This window comes from Nycticebus coucang, chromosome 3 (genome assembly GCF_027406575.1).
Source record: "Nycticebus coucang isolate mNycCou1 chromosome 3, mNycCou1.pri, whole genome shotgun sequence".
NCBI lineage: Eukaryota > Metazoa > Chordata > Mammalia > Primates > Lorisidae > Nycticebus > Nycticebus coucang.
In genome coordinates, this window is record NC_069782.1 from 153294221 (window position 1) to 153310549 (window position 16329).

Genomic DNA, 16329 nt, shown 5'->3' on the forward strand with positions numbered 1-16329 from the left:
GGACAGTTGAGGAACCAGGTTGGGGAGCACCTCCATGGTGGGGGGAAGTATGGGGTCACTGTTCCAAGTTCATCTTAAAGGAAAGACCAGGTAAGGCAAAACATGAAATCTCACCCCTTCCAAATAACTGTATTTTTCTCTGCAGCTTCACCTTTGACTGTTTTTCCACCTTTGCCTTAAAGTAACGCTATTTTAGTATGTTCATTTGTACTATGGAGTTTTAAGTCATGTCTAGTTGACTATTGTATATTTACATAGCTAATGTAATTACAGCTAATCACATAATTACTGGAAATGTGCATAATTGCCTGATCCCAACATACAATTATAATGTATAGCAACATTATGAATCCCATTTAAAAAATCCACATTTTGGGGCTATTTAAAGATATTTAGTAAAAATGACTGTGGACCACAAGGCAGGCTTCAACACTGTTTCTTTACAAAGTGTTCAAGGTCCTTTAAAGAATCACAGCAAGTAGTGATTTCATAATGTCTTTTCTTTTTTTTTTTTAATACAAAGATAGGTAAAACAAAATAGGTGCTCAGAATGAAAACATACAAATAAAACCCCAAACACCAAACAATTCTGGCCATAATCTGTGGAGTATGCTCATCCCACAGGGAAAGAAAAACGAACCCTCCCAGCCTAAGGGGCTGTCACGGCTGCGTGCCAGGCAAGGATGGAGGCTGGAAGAGAAGGTCCTCCCACTCCCACCCAGCCTCAGAGGTGGGACAGTCCCTACATCTGCCATTTAGCTGTCTCAGCAACAGGGAGATTCTTGTCTTGGTATATGCTGGGACTACTAAGGAACCTTCCCGGGGGCTGTTCCACTGAGACGGGCAGGTACACCCATGAAGAGGAGCAGAGGGTCATGGAATCTAGAGGAAGCCACTGGGGAGGTTTCCCTCCCAGAGTCTGAAAAGAACCTATAACCTACAATGCAGCACACCTTTTATAACTTGTCCTATCCTTCTTCATGACCAAGTTGATGTAAGATAAGACTCCCAGAATTCATAACTTCCTGCATTAACAGAAGCCAGTCAAGTCTCCATCTTGCCCTCGTCCAACCCCACCAGTTCTCTCTGTGCTCAGAGAACATTCCGGAGGTGTGTCATGCTTCAGTGATCGTTTACTTAAAAAGAGGTTCGCATCATTTCCCTTTTTCTGCAGAGGAGTGGAAAACAGTACTGAGTTATGTTACAGAAGGAACTTATCGCAACTTAACAGATCTCCTTAGAACCATTTTTCTGTGTTTTGAAGGCATTCCAACAAAATCAACTGACATAGATACTTTTTTCAGTTTTTAAGTTGCAATCTCAATGGCTATAAGTAAAGGATGGCGTTTGGTAATTCGTTCTCCTATAACCCACGATTAGGTGTTCGAACAGCCATGAGCAAAGCCACTGAGGTGTATTGTGGTTTCACAAACCCAGGGCTCCAAGTCAGGCTTCCCTGGGTTTCTTCCGTAACGCTGAGTAGCAGGCACAGCCCTTATCTCTGACTGAGAAATAACTGGGGCAAATCAAGTGAGCTCTGAAACCCTCTAGCTGGGACAGTTCAAAACGCGATGCCTCAATTACATCAGCAAGCTAAACAGAGAGGAAAAACGAGACCTAACTTACACATCGAAAAGAAAAGATCACAATCAGGTTCTGACCAACGGTGTCAACAGTCCTCCCATGATGGGATTCCAGGGTAGTTTGGTAGTGGGCACCAGAAACAAGAAGGGACCAACTTACAAACATTAAAGTAGAAGGGTTGCTTTAAAAAAATTTAAATTTGGCTGGTAAGTCAATCTGAAAGACCATCATTCCAATTAGTTCTGATCGAGTCCGAAGATCTTGGCTGTCCCTGTAACTCCAGAGCACAGGCATCCCCGGGTGTGAAGCCCCATGTCAGTTCCTGGACACACGAAGAGTCAAGCTCCACACTAGCTCTTTCCGCTTTGGAAATTCAGGGAGGAAGGGGCTGGACTGGCCTGAGAAGGCAGGAAGGGAAAAAAAAGAATCCATGCAGGGATGGCACTCAGATCTCACTCAGCACCTGCTGGGTCCAGCGGGGTCCCATGACCAGGGCTGTGCACTGGCCTCGTGTTGCAGGGAGGAGGGATGATCTGAAGGAGTCAGTGATTCCAGACATGAACAGCAGAAAAGCATCATTCCTGTTAGCCCGGGAGCAGACAGGGTAACCACAGCAGAGCAAGGCAGTTTCAGGCTTCATGCTTTTCAGCATTTAAAAACAAAAGAAAATAAACCTAAGGGATACAGGAAGTCCTCAAGAGTGAGAAATAGGCAGTGGGGACAGTTTGAAAGGTTCTGTGGACACTGACACAGAATATTCTACAAGTAGCTCAGGATGAAGAAAGACAGGGTGGTGAGAACCCAAAAAGACTCGAGAGAGACTGGGAGAGGGTCGGGAGAAGTGCGATGCCTCCAGGTGAAAGAAACAGCTGGATCCACAGAGCTACTGTGATCCAGATGCCTGGGCACCAAATGCCAACTGCTCAACCCCCCTCTGGCCACACCTGTGAGAAGGGCGTCACCTGCACGGAACCACGAGAGGCGCCACAAGGACTAGCTCAGGTCACACACAGGAGGAGCACCGAGGAAGCCCCCTGCAATGTCTGTTATTACTTTATGTGACAGAAAACAAGGGGAGTGTAGATTACAGGCCGTGCCCGAGTGACCAAATTTTCAGCTTGTCCTGTTGGTCAGCAGTTACTGAGAAATGTTTCAAAAAGTGACTACAGCTATATTTGAACCACCACACATAAAGGGGATACAAGTTTCACTTTTAAAAAATTGGCTGCAAATCCCATATAACACACCAAGAACTGGCTGGGAGGGTTGGTGGACCATGCTTGTGACAGCCATAGCAATGAGGAGAGGCTACTGATGCTTCAGTTCCATGCTGGTCTCCAGCAATAAACAGCTGGGCAGAGCAGGTGGAAACAGCCCCAGAGGCACTCCTGACATGACCTTGGAGAAGATGGGACTCAGTGACCCCAATGAGGCACCTTTACCCTGGAGGTCAAGGTCACCTTGCACCTCCTTACACAATCAGGGGAACCCGGCCTGTGGAATGGTCTACAAACCAGTTGGCCTAAGTTCTTCAATAACATCAATGTCTCTGAAAGTCAAAAAGGCCATGGGTTTGTAGAGACCAAACCCACCGTGTGACATTTGACTGGTTCCTGCACAGGTGAACAGATGCACAGCCAACAGTGAGACAACACTGTCGTGACCCCAAGTTCCTGGGGGTGATGACGGTATGGTGGGGATGTATCAACAGGAATTGTCTAAAAGGAGACACGTGCCACAGGTGCTCAAGAATAAACTTCTGCCTCTATAACCTTTTTTCAGATGGTTCTAGAAAAATCTATCCATCCATCTGTCCATCCATCCACACACGTTTACCTATCTAATCTATACGTGCATTGCTATTGAAGGAAAGCAGGTGTTATCACTGGATAACTGAAAGAAAAGTTGGTGTTCGTCATACTAGCCTACTGTCCTTTTTGTAGGTTTAAAATTTTTTTTTGAATGTTTAACAACTCCTTAAATGCCAAACTCCTCACGCCATGGCAGAACCCCACGGATGTGAGGACACAGTCCATCCTCTTACACGCTCACAGCACAGAGCTCTCTCAAAGGTGTGGAGTCACTCGGCAGATGCATCTGACTTCCCCAGACCTTGCGGCTTGACCCACATCTACTTAAAGGACAAACAGGTCTGTGTGGGGCAGCTGCAGGGGAGTGGCACCAGAAGGCTGGGCAGCACAGCCCACGGAAGTTTCCGGGCCAACCTGGCCCTGCAGCATCGGCTCCCCATGCAGATCCCTGGCTGGCAGAATGCCCTAACCCAAACCCACATGCCCCGGGTTTCTCACCACTCCTTAATTGGGAGAGGATAGTGCTTAATCAACATCTCAGAGTTTTGTCCCCAGGTTTCCATTAGATTTTAATTATGTTTACTTTTCCTTTCATGAATAAAATACTTCCAGACATTTTCAAAGATAGCAGGGACTTGAACACATCCCGAGGGGCAATGCTGGGCTCCTCGGGAACATCTCGGAATTCATCATTGTAAATATCTTAATTCAAAACAGATAAAGCCCGGAAATTCCACGAAGTAAAAAAAAGGAAAAAAAAAGAAGGTCTTAATACATAGCATCTTTCTTTGCAAAATAACCTTAGGTACTTGGAAGAAATGGACCACAGGCACTTCCCCCACTCTCCCCTTCCCCCCACCCCCACCCTGCCCCTGTTCTACATGAGGGCAGGACTATGTCCCTAGACACCCCGCAGAGTGTGCTGAGGGCAAATGGCGCTAAAACCAGAAAAGGGACTCTGGCTGGGAGGGTGGTGACAGTGTGACTGAGCCAGCTCAGCCCTCGCAGGACCTGAGACAGAGAGACTACGCGCCTTCCGTCAACAACCGCCAAACACGCGGCTCTTACCTTCGCAAATTCTGTCCAAGCGCTGTCTCTTGACTTTGTGCTTATCCACAAGGGCCATTCTTTATGGAACTTTGCAACTCTCAGATTCAAATGGCAAAGCCGTCCTCTAAGAACTTAGGGGAACTCGCAGGAGTCTGCGTGCATTACGCCACTATGAACCCTGAAACAAGGAGAAAAGAATCCTTACTCTCTGGACACCCTCGGGGTGCAGGACAACAGGTCGTTCAGGACTTAACCTGCCACTTTCTACCAGGGGACCTGCCATCTGGGCATGTGGTGCTGCTCCCTTTCCTCCCAAAACACTGTCCGTGGAGGCTGCTCCAAGTCCACCTGAGCAATCTGCTTCCTGTCTCCTGAAGGAGGGGATGAACGCACACGATCGTCAGTTACTTCTTTCTGAAAGGAGCGAATGCCAAGAGGTCGCTTGCTTTTCACTTCAGGGCCAATCACCAAACAACGTGAACTGTAATAATTTGTATTCTGATGCCAGAGACCAAGGGATAGCCAAGGGCTGGCCTTGTCCTTGGGGTACTGCGCCTCTGAGGGGCAGAGCCTGAGGGGACAGGCTTGAAGACACCCACTGTGGCCACATGAGAGAGAAGCTCTCTCTGTTTGGGCCTTCTGCAGAGAAGTTACAAAGTGCTTTCGAGAACAGCGGCACAGAGGTCACACAACACAAACCCTGCCCCTACTTCTCGAGAAGGTGGGCAGAAGCCTCGCCAGTGCCCAAATAAAGCTGCCGGGTGCCACCATTAGCACTGGCGAGGGCAGTAGCCTGGGCTCCTTGGCATGAGGTCCAAGGTTTGCAGGCTGGAAGCAGTTCTTAAGATTAAGGAGCGGCCATCAAGCAGCCCACAGTGCTGCAGGCCGAGGGGGGGCAGCCCTCCCATTCAGTGTGGGCCATATGTACTCCCCAGAGGCAAACCCAACCACCCCCTAGCCTGTTTCTGGAGGGGTCGAGCATTTTGGAAGCTCATCCAATGCTCTGCTGATGTGCCAGAGGCCCCAGATGACTGGCTGCTCCCTCCAACGTCTCAGCTGCTGCTCCGGAACTGTGTTCTTCAGTTAAAAAAAGGGCTTGAAGAGCCTCAACTAGGAACTAGGAATCTGAGACCCAGAGACCCACTCTATGGTCTCCTGGATTTTATTCAAAGATACCAAACTGGTCTGATTTTAAACACACCGTATACATACACAGAAAAAGTTGTCCTCGGTGGCCTAGGAAACAGAAGTGAAGCTCAAGGGTTAAAAATGAGGACTGGGGATGTATGGTCATCAATTATGCAAAATACCAGGAGTTACTTCCTCAGAGGTCAGACTGCAGGGCTACCAGGTTTCTGATAGTTAATGGCTAATTTCCCAGCAACAAGGCTGAAAAAACATTCTAAAGATTTATGGCAATAATTATGTGACTCTCAGAAAAAAAAAAAAAAGAAAAAAAAATCCAGGAAAAGGCACAATTTCCATTCAATAAATAATTAAGGCAACATCCACAAGATTCCACATACTTTCTGAGGCTGGGAAGTAGTTTCTTCAAACAGGAATGATCATATTGCATCAGTGTGGAGACAAAGCACAGGGTCACTGGTGAGGTGGACATGTGTAGACACATTTGGTTTCATATTGGTGGTGTTGTGAAAGAAAAAAGTCCCCAACTCTAGCCAGCTTGAGACCAGGCTACCAGATAGAGGGTGCTGAGCCTAGAGTCAGGAGCACGAGGGCCAGCCACTGCCATCTGCTCCAGCCTGGGCTCTGGTGTCCAAACCGCAGCCTGGCTCCCTCCTTGACTCTGGTGTAGAAATAGAACTAGGCTCTGGGAGAATTAATTAGTTAATATCTGTGAAGACTGAAGAGATGGAAAATGACAGCATCATAGGAAGACGGCTTTCACACCCTCCTCCCCCAATCCCCGAGTGAGGGGTAATCATTCTTTTTGCTTTCCTTTGAATTTTAATTTGTATAATTAGATGGCTTCCTGAAAAATTGATAAGTAGAATCTCAATCATGCAATCAAAGGAAAGATCAGCTTACACAAACGCCTGCGCTCCACTATTAAAAAGAAAGGCTGACTCCTGTGTCTGGCTTTTTTGGGGGGAGGGGAGAATGCCCTCTGTGCCTGGCCCTTCTGAGGGGTCCTCTCTGCAGAGCCCCGGCTGGGGCACCCAGGCATGTTTTAGGCTGGCCCTGCTGGCAGTGAATTCCCATGGCCACAAGTCTCTGGATTTGTGGCAGTCTCTGGACTCTATGGCAGTGATCATGGGTTCATGTGGCCTCAATCCCTTCCCCCAATATTTCTTTTGAAACAAGAATGTATGAAATGTGCCATTTTCCTCCCCAGCCCTCCCCAGGAGGGAGCTATTTAAGAGGACTTAATTAACATAACCATCTTTCCACGGACAACCAGAGGCCCTCCTCAGAGCTGAGCTGTGCACACTGGCCTCCAGCTGGCGTCTACACCGAGAACACCAGCACCTCGCCACCCACACTGGCTCTGGGCTGTACTATGTCATAGCTCTCCTGGCAATGCCCGCCACAAAAACCGACCTCTTTTAAATTTTATTTTAAACCAGTTATAAATCATAATCTCTTTTTGCCAAATATGTTATCACTATCATCTACTGGCACTATCAGTATTTGCCAGTAACAAAACATAAAGGTACACTTACAGAAGAAGAGAAAGGAGAGGGAATAGCTTTCCCTGTCCATGGTAGTGGTAGACCTGCTTGCAAAATGGCCCTGGATGAGCCTGAGACTCAGGTTCCCTGTCTGGAGAATGGGACAACTTAGCAGATAATCCCAAACTGGCAGTGAGGTCATATGCTGGGGATACCCCACTGTACATGGACTCCAACAGGGAATAAGCACTCCTGTCTGGCTGAGGCTGGGAGGTCAACCTTGGCAGAGTTCAAGGTTGACAGGAAAGGTGTATCACTGCCAGACCTCACAAGAAACACTGTTTTCTCCCCAAAACTAAAAACACAGGAATCACAGGCCAGAGCCCAACCACAGACCAGGATGGTTTGCCTGAAATTTTATTTGAAGTGAGGGTTGTTATCTAAGGGGGGAAATATTTGATGCTGGGAAATTCTTTTAAGATGCCTGGCTTAGAAAGCTACTTGGAGATTCTTGGTTGTTAGTAGAAACCATGGGTAAGGAAGATTTGTTCCACGTAGGTGTCAAAGAGAAACATGAGATTTGAGAAAAGGGACAACCCCTTGTTTGGATATCAAACTAAAAAAAGTCCAGAATCAAGGCCAAGAGAGAGGGATTTCGCTCACGGTCTAAAATCTGACCACAGTGATTTTACGAAATGGCCATCACCAGGTGCTGTCCACCAACCAGGAGGTTTGCACAGAAGCCCAGTGCTCATGAATACACGTTTTTAAAGTCTCGAGTAAGTTACAGATCCTCTCAGTTCCTAGTCTTCCTGAAGGCCACTAAAGGATCTACATGGTCAGTACATGCCTTCCCCAGTGCCATTCCAAAGGAAAATTCCTCCAAAACCAGTTAAACACGGTGATCGCTTTCAACTCTGTCGAGGAGATCTACTTAAACACGATGTTAACAAAGACAGACCAAGGTAACAAATTAAAGTGATCATAGTTACACAAGTATTGCTAGGGGTCTCTGAGGGAGCCCGCTGAGTTCTCAGATCACATTTCATCATTAAAAGTGTGGGGGGTGTAGACTTAAGTCTTCAAGGTTGAGGTGACCCACTGCAGAGGCAAGATTCCCCACAGCAATGGTGAGCGGGGTCCTGCACGCCGCGACAGCCTGCAAGGACCTCTGTATGTGTCAACAGGCTCACTGTGCAGCCTGGATGTGACCTGGTTGGGCCACGTCGAGAATGCAGCGCAGGAGAGCCCACAGTAACACGGAGCACCTGCCAGAATGGTGCGGGTCCCCAGGTGTCCCCCCAAACACGTGCAGATTCAGGGCCTTTCCACAGTGCCTGGAAGATGCTAGCTCACCACTGACTTTACGGCCCCTATGAAGTCCATATGATCCACACTGAATGGGAGGGCTTTCTCTGCTGCCCCCTCAGCCTGCAGCACTGTGGGGTGCTTGATGGCCGCTCCTTAATCTAAGAACTGCTTCCAGCCTGCCCAGAAAAGCCTCTCATTGAGACCCAAATAAAGCTGCAGATGTTCAGGCCACCTATCCAAAAAACCCACTCCATATGCTTCAAGGCCAAATCTAACAGACTCCTTTATGAGGATAGCTGGATGGACTCTCCTGAACAGATAAGGATTTTGTTTTGTAAACAAGAATCAATTAAAAACCAGATATGAGCTTGGGACAATGATCATGATGGCGTCCACCTGTTAAGTCCAGTTCCCTGAAAGGCTCAAGCGAGAGGACTGTGGTGCTTCATGACTGCCTGTGAACAGCGACACAGTGACTTCACCACTTCACTGCAGCCTGGGCAACGTGGAGACTCCACCTCAATTAAAAAAACAAGACTCCAAAGATAACAAAATGAACGTTCAAAAAGAGTCAGATTAGTGGGGGAAAGTACACCTTGTTTAAATGAGAATTTCGTAACTCAATTAAAACAAAAACCACTAAAACTGCACTTTAAGGAAGTAAATAAATCAACTTTGGGGGGAAATTAGGGTGGGAAGTGAATTTACTGGAGTCAACTGTCAAACTGGCTGCTGAGTACTGAAGGCTCAGTGTGCCCTGAAATCCTTCACTGCTGAGCGCTGAACCCTCCCTCTTGGAGAGATGGCATTGGAGGTGGGGCCTCTGGGAGGCTCCATCCTCCGGATGGGGGTGGTGCTCTGTCTCAGGTGGTGAGGACACAGCCAGGAGGCCCACCAGCTGGAAGGCAGCCCTCACCAGACACAAGTTCTGCCAAAGACTTTAGTTTGAACTCCCCAGTCTCCAGAACTGCGAGAAATAAACACTTGTTTAACCCACGTCGGCTGTGGTGATCTTTGGTACAGGAGCCCGAACCAAGAGCACAGCCAAACCTGACTGCTGTTTCCTGATCATTTATTCAGTCGTTTCTGTAAATTTGGTTTTCTGTTCATTTTGGGAAAGAGGGGGGCGAACACATGGTTCAGACACCAAGTTTTAGTTGTGCGGGGAAAGTACCCCCCCCACACACACAATCTGTACCCAGTCTCTACAGGTCGCCAAACACACATTGAAGCTTCACTGTGGTTCCATCTGCTCCTAGGAAAAACCCAGAAGCCCGACCCTAGGGTGACCAGGTCACACTTCGTCACATGCCCTGATTCCCCAGGGCTGATTGGACACAGGCACCCCAGACAAACAGGCAGGCCACCCAATCGTGGTTAACACATGGTTATAACCGTCTTCCAATGCATTAAGCCTCAGAATTCAGAAGTGCTTGAGTTTTTTTTTTTTTTTTTGAGACAGAGCCTCAAGCTGTCACTCTGGGTAGAGTGCTGGAGCATCACAGCTCACAGCAACTTCCAACTCCTGGGCTTAAACAATTCTCTTGCCTCAGCCTCCCAAGTAGCTGGGACTACAGGCACCCGCTACAACGCCCGGCTACTTTTTTTTTTTGGTTGCAGCCATCATTGTTGTTTGGCGGGCCTGGGCTGGATTCGAACCTGTCAGCTCAGGTGTATGTGGCTGGTGCCTTAGCGCTTGAGCCACAGGCGCCGAGCCCAGAAGTGCTTGAGTTTTAAACCAATAATATACTGCTTATGCCATCTTTAAGTGTTTGGCATACCTCCAAATTGATCGTTAAAATTTCTGTACCACAACAAAAAAAATCATACTGACCCATGGGATTAATATAGAATATTAAAAACAAACACAAAACACCTCTCAACAATTCAGGTCAAATCCTGCTGCCAAAGTATTTTAGAACTTGGGTATGAGGCTAAGGAAATAGGAGCTTTTCCGTCTAACTCCGTCTAACCAAAAAACATCTAGAAGCTTTGAAGTAAGCCAAAAAACCTCAAAGTAAAGCCTCTGCAGATGACGCAGCAGTAAAGTCAAAAGAAAAAACAGCAAGTCTCTGAGCGCAGGGAATTACAGTGCTAGAGAGGTCAGAGGAGAGGAGGTCAGCAGGTTTCTTTCCAACAAGGCTGAGTAAATCTTCCTGCTTAGTTTTAGGACTGTTAGCACATTTCCTGGTGTTAAATGCAAAATTCAAGAATTCTAAATATTTTCACTTGCTAAAAGCTATAATCAAGGACTGAAGACTTGAGCAGAAAGAATTCTGGATTCTCCTAATTGGTTGTTTTGTGTCATAATGGAAATTAAGTGTGGGTCTTCAAATGCTAAATGAGACATTCCTCTTTAGAATCTGATCCATCTTTAAAGCACTTGTCTGTCTTCCAGATATGCCTTAAAATAAAGCATTCCTCAATAATATACGCAAAACAGAAAGGATAAAAGCAAATAAGCCAACTTTTACTAAAATTAAGGCTAAAATGACATGCTCTAGTCTTACGTGTTTAAGACTGAGGAATCACACAGGCTGATTTTTCCTTTTCCAGTTTCCTAACTCTTTTCCTACTCAGGCATGAAAATTTTGATTGGTAGCTGAGGAGTTTGGTTGAACAAAGTTAAAATGATTAGCAATCTCTAATTCTATGTGGTCACAAGTTCCTCCCTAACCAGATAACTTGTTTTTTGTTACATACCCAGAGCAAGAAGTTATTCCAGAATGTTACATCTTAGTAAATATTAGTACAGTACCGAGGAAGTATTCAGAATGTTGGAAAATTCTCAAGAAACACCCGCAGCGGGCACTGGGCCATGGTGACCACTCCTGTACCCCAAGGGCCACAGAAGGTTTTGTACCTGAGTATTGCCGAAGGCAAGAGCCCCCGGGCTCACTTCCTGTACAGAGCTATACGCAGGTGACACACGGAACCTGGACTACATAATTTATGTAACAATTATATTACACATTAGTATATGCCCCTAAATAATTAATTAGAATTATAGTGAAACTTATTACACTAATGTATGAAATGGGGGAAGACTTAATCTTTCCAGGAAACTTTTAATCATTTAGCCTTTACCAACTCACATGAATTGCACTAGTCCTTAAATATCTGAAAAGGGCAACCACAAGAATTAGTAAGTCACTTATCAAACAAATTGCAATTACGAAATCTTAAATTCTAAAAAGTTTTAAGGTTAGGTTTTTAAGATGTCTGCCTCTGTATTTTTTATTTTATTTTATTTTATTTTATATTTTTGCCTTGCGGAGCATCCACCCTCCTTTGGGGGGCACAATTGCCTTTCTGAGCTCCCAGCCGGCTCATCTCCAGACACCGTGTGGTCAGGATGAACATACAAGGCTTGCTCCCTAAGCCAATAGAAAGCACCCACGTGAGGCCGATATTCCCCTGTTCCAGCCCTTCCTGGGAGGGGGCCCAGCCCAGGGAGGCCTGTCATGCAGCGATGGGTCCTCTGGCCAGCAGAGGGCACTGCATACCCCACATGGCCTTCTTAAACTGCAGAGAGCAGCTGCCTGGCCCCCACCCACCTTCCTCATTTCAATCCCAACTTGGGCTCTCCCAGTACCAGAAGAAAACAGGATCAGAGATCCTGTGGCTGTGTTTCCCCTCGATTTCAGAATACAAAAGATGCTTAGTTTTTAGGAGCACAATCAGCCAGAGGAGGGGGGAAGGCAGCACCAGGCAGGCGTCTGTAACCTCCTGAGCTGCTTGCTGGCTAAGGCCCCTTGTTCAGTGAAGTTCAGGCCAAGGAGAAGGGAGGCTCCCTGCCCAGGGCTCGGGATCCCTGACTCCCAGGGAGCCATGGGCCACTCTGAAGCGTGATTTTTTTTCATTATACTCTCTGGCATATCAATAAGTCAGTGAAGAAAAATGAAAACAACTTGGCAGAGAAGTTATTTATAAAAGGACTGGGCTGCACTGCCTTGCAAAGGGTTTCCCCTATGAACGACAGCTTCTAGACAACTGCTCAATCTTCCGGGTCACCCGGGATCAACTTGGGGCACAAGAGTGACTTCAGAATACACAGGTTCCTCCTACTCCCTAACAGACATTAATCTGGAAAGGGAACTAGGGAAAAAGGGTTTTTCCAACCGTATTCAGGAATTGAGTCTGGCCAGAAAGCGTTTTCACGTGCCACTGGCCTCAACCTGCCTGCCTGACCACACAGCAGTGATCATGCGCGCACGCGCGTGCGCGCACACTCTCTCTCTCTCTCTCTCACGGCTCCTTTTCTCATCACTAAGTTCCAGGAAGCCAACCGCGTGGATGCAGCTCTCTTCCCCACAGAGGCAGAGCCCCCGGTGGAGGAAGGAGGGGCTGGCTTAGCCCACTGATACTGCAGTGGGGGGGACACGAGTGCCTCCTGCTACCCCAACCCTCGCACGACGACCACCCTTTCTTATCATCATGTCAAAGCCACAGTTGCCACAGCAACAGGATACCACAGCTTCCGTAACTGTGGCCTAACCTGACAGACAGTGCCTTTGGGAAGCCCCCACACACTTGGACACCTAGCACAGCCCACCTGAGCCTTCTCTTTCACCTGATTCAGCCTCCTGCAGGCAGCCTCCAGGGTGAGCCTCCCTCTGCCCTTCTCTTTGTGACTCTAACATGCCACCTCCCCATCTCATTCCAAACTGCATCCAGTGGGTCTTGCTCTGACTCCTGGATGAGGTTTCTTTGCACAGCCCAAGTCAGCGGGACAACTGAGCAAGGCATGTGGGCCGCCTGGTGGCCAAGGAAAGACCCATAGGTCTGGCCAAGCCTGTTGGGGTGGGGGAGGGTGTTCAAGCCGGACTGGTGGAGGCAAGTTATCAATGTGAACATTGGCTGGGGTTCTTCGTCTGTCTTCAGAAAGCAAGTGTCTAGAGAAATTATGACAAAAAACAAACAACAGAAACCCCTCACCTGCTTGAAGGAGGAGGGGCCCAGCCTCTTAATTTCAGCGCCAGCCCAGCCCAGCCAGAGCAGCCAGTCCAGGTCCACACTTAATCGAGAAGTTTGAGCAACTCTGCCCACACCCTCCTACCCAGCCCACTGCCCCGTCCCACAGCTCAGCTCCCGACTTTGCATGTCTGAGGAGGCCACACTTCAGGGCACCAGCAGTGGTCACTTGGTGGGAAAAAGGTGTCACTATGTCAAGCTTTGCACAGGGGAGAGCAAACTCAGACCTCAGTAGCAAAGTAGTAAGTCAGTTCACTGCATTGAGGACAGATACTCCAAGTCTGGGTCCTTACAAACATCCAAATTCCATCACTGCATTTCTCTCCTACCAAAAGTCATTCAGCCGCTGCGGTGGGGCACTGGTGAGGTCACCCAGTGCCCTGGCTCAGATGAGAGCTCCTGGCAATGCGGGGCAGGTGTCAGTCATCCCTAACTCTGGAAGGTTTTCCAGATCGAAAGGCAGCTCTTCCTAGAACTTATCTTTTCTACCTCAGTCATAAAAAGAAAAATCTCAATCTTATATGTAGCTATTTAACCACATGCAATAAAACAGCTTGCAGCCATTCATTTTGCTTACCTGGGTTTTCCTGTGGAGGGTGGGAGTATAAGGGAAACCAGAGGGAGGGGGCTTTGTTAGTATCCATGGCTGCAACCAAGGGAGGGAGGGCAGCTAGCACAGAGTCTGATGGGGGAGGAGGGATGTGCAACTCTCCTGTGCTACATGAAATCATCTTTGCTGATCAAATTCAAGGAAACAATAGCAGGGGGCAGAGGGGCCTCTAAATAGCTCCTTTTGTTTTTCTGCTGTAGGGTCCTTCTGGAGTTCAACTGTCTTCTGAATGATTTTTGCCTGTTTTACAGAGGGTTCTAGTCTTTGGTGGGTAAACAATACCATTTTAATAATCGTTATAGCCCACATGTTCTGTACCAATATGAACTGGTGGAGAGAAGTTGCTGGGGAGAAGGGTAGGCAAGCTTTCTGCTGAGAATCTTCTAATTATGAATGGGGAAAGAGGCTCTGAGGACTTGGGACACCTGAACACGGAGTTATGTCCCACATGGAGTTATGACGCCATGTGAAAATGGAAGGAGACACTCACGGAAAGAGGGGCTCCTGGGCATTCACTGCCTTAGCCAGCCCAGCTCAGACACCTGTGGCCAATATGAAAACCCACTGACTCTAACTGCCTTGTTACGCGTTGGATTGGGTCCTCGCCATTATGTTGACGTTCTACGGACCCTCAAGACGCTTTATTTAGGGACAGGGTCATTCTAGAGTCAATCAAGTTAAACTGAAGTAGGTAGGGAGGGTGCTCATACAGTACGGACAGAGGGAAGGTGATCTGAAGACATGGGAAAGACGGCCATCCACGTGCCACAGGAGAGGCCTAAAACAGACCCTTCCCTCACAGCCCTTGGAGGAACCAACCCTGGCCTGGTCACTTCTAGGCTCTAGAACTGAGATAATGTATTTCTGTGGTTTGGGTTGCCCAGTCTGTGGGACCTTCTTACAGCGGCCCAAGCAGACTAATAATGCCAGCCTACGTGGAGTAAGATGTCCAGGATGGGGTCTTGCTCTATCGAAACTTGGACACTTAGGACCACCTTAGTGGGGAGCCTGGGTATGGTGAAGGGGCAGCAATTTGTAAAGAATCCAGGCCTGCGTTATGGGGAGACGGGACGTTTACCTGCCAAACTCAACACCTGTGGACTGAGGGATGCCCACATGCCTGGTGGGTGGAGGGGCTGCAGGTGCCACAGCCAAGCCCACAACACAGGGAGCAGCCACATGGAACACGAAGAGAAAATGCTCTGACTTTGTTGCTTTAAACTGTAATCCATGCCCCATATCTGGGATGTGAACACCTTGCTTTTGTGTCCTCTGTGTTAATATCCAGAAGATTCCTCCACGCTAATGCCATTGGTAAGAGAGAAAAGAAAGGCCATTACCATCCACGCTGCCCACTTCAGGAGGAGTGGGGAACTGGAGTAGGGAACCGGCCTGGAAGCCCCTGGGAGTCAGACAGCAAGTGGACGGCAGGGCCGTGCCTTCAAATGCCTTGCGTGGCCCTAGACCTACGGAGGGGACCGAGTACATGTACACACATTTTAAGAAAGGAAAAAACTGTATTAAAATTATAATATTCAATATATAGTGGTAACAAAAGATGGATACAAGTCATGTCTGACTTCTGTATGAGAAGCTTCCATCTCACAGACACACTGTGTAGCAGACTCTGTGAGGCCTGCGGTCTTCCCGGTGCACGCCACACAACGCACCACCCTTCTCAGACCAGTCCCCAGTGCGTGCAGCTGTCAGGCCTGTTGGAAGCTCTGTTACAACATGGGAGGAGTGAGTGTGCACTTCCAAACCTTCCTGAATTTCAAACACCACCTCGAAATGGTCATGTGCTCCTCCAATGACAACTGTGCTTCTGCCCTTTTCTTTGACTGTCCTGCCTATCACGTGGTGACACTAAGCAGCCGTCTGATTCATGCCAGAACTCAATGCAACTTTGCCAAGTAATGCATAGAAGACATAGCTTAAAACGTGTACACGTTTGACATCCCTGGTGTGTTATGGGATGGGCTCCATTAGGGGTTTGGACTCCAGAGTCAAGGACACAATATATTTCTGCTTTGGGGGTGGCCCCAACACACAAGCCATACAGGGTGCCATCTGATTGGGAAATTTTAAAAGGAACCATTTCCATAAAAGCATTCTCTCGGGTCCATTTTCGAATTTTTCATTTATAGTGAAGGTACAAATACAAGGAACACAGCATGCAGCCATTGACCCCAAGAGTAATTATTTCTTCAAAATCCAGAACTTCAAAAATAATTCAAGCGTTGATACGTGATGGTACCACAGCAATCATGGGATCTCAGAGGAGGTAGAGGGCAGGAGGTGACATTTTCTCAGGCTTCTGGGGCACAACATAAGTTAAGTCTCTAGAGGGCTGGGA

The 16329-nt window shown here is 47.7% G+C and overlaps 1 protein-coding gene across 11 annotated transcripts in view; it reads right to left on the minus strand.

Moving 5' to 3' along the window:
* The window catches only part of CTBP2 (C-terminal binding protein 2), a 158695-nt gene that overhangs the window by 43065 nt on the left and 99301 nt on the right, over positions 1-16329 (minus strand). For 10 of the 11 annotated variants that reach the window (XM_053584167.1, XM_053584170.1, XM_053584177.1 and 7 more), the window contains one exon: positions 4464-4623. In XM_053584167.1, coding sequence (XP_053440142.1) covers positions 4464-4521 — 58 coding nt within the window. In that variant the 5' untranslated portion in view covers positions 4522-4623. Of the gene's footprint in view, positions 1-4463; positions 4624-5971; positions 5994-16329 lie in introns of those variants that run through there. The other variant, XM_053584178.1, reaches the window with a different exon arrangement.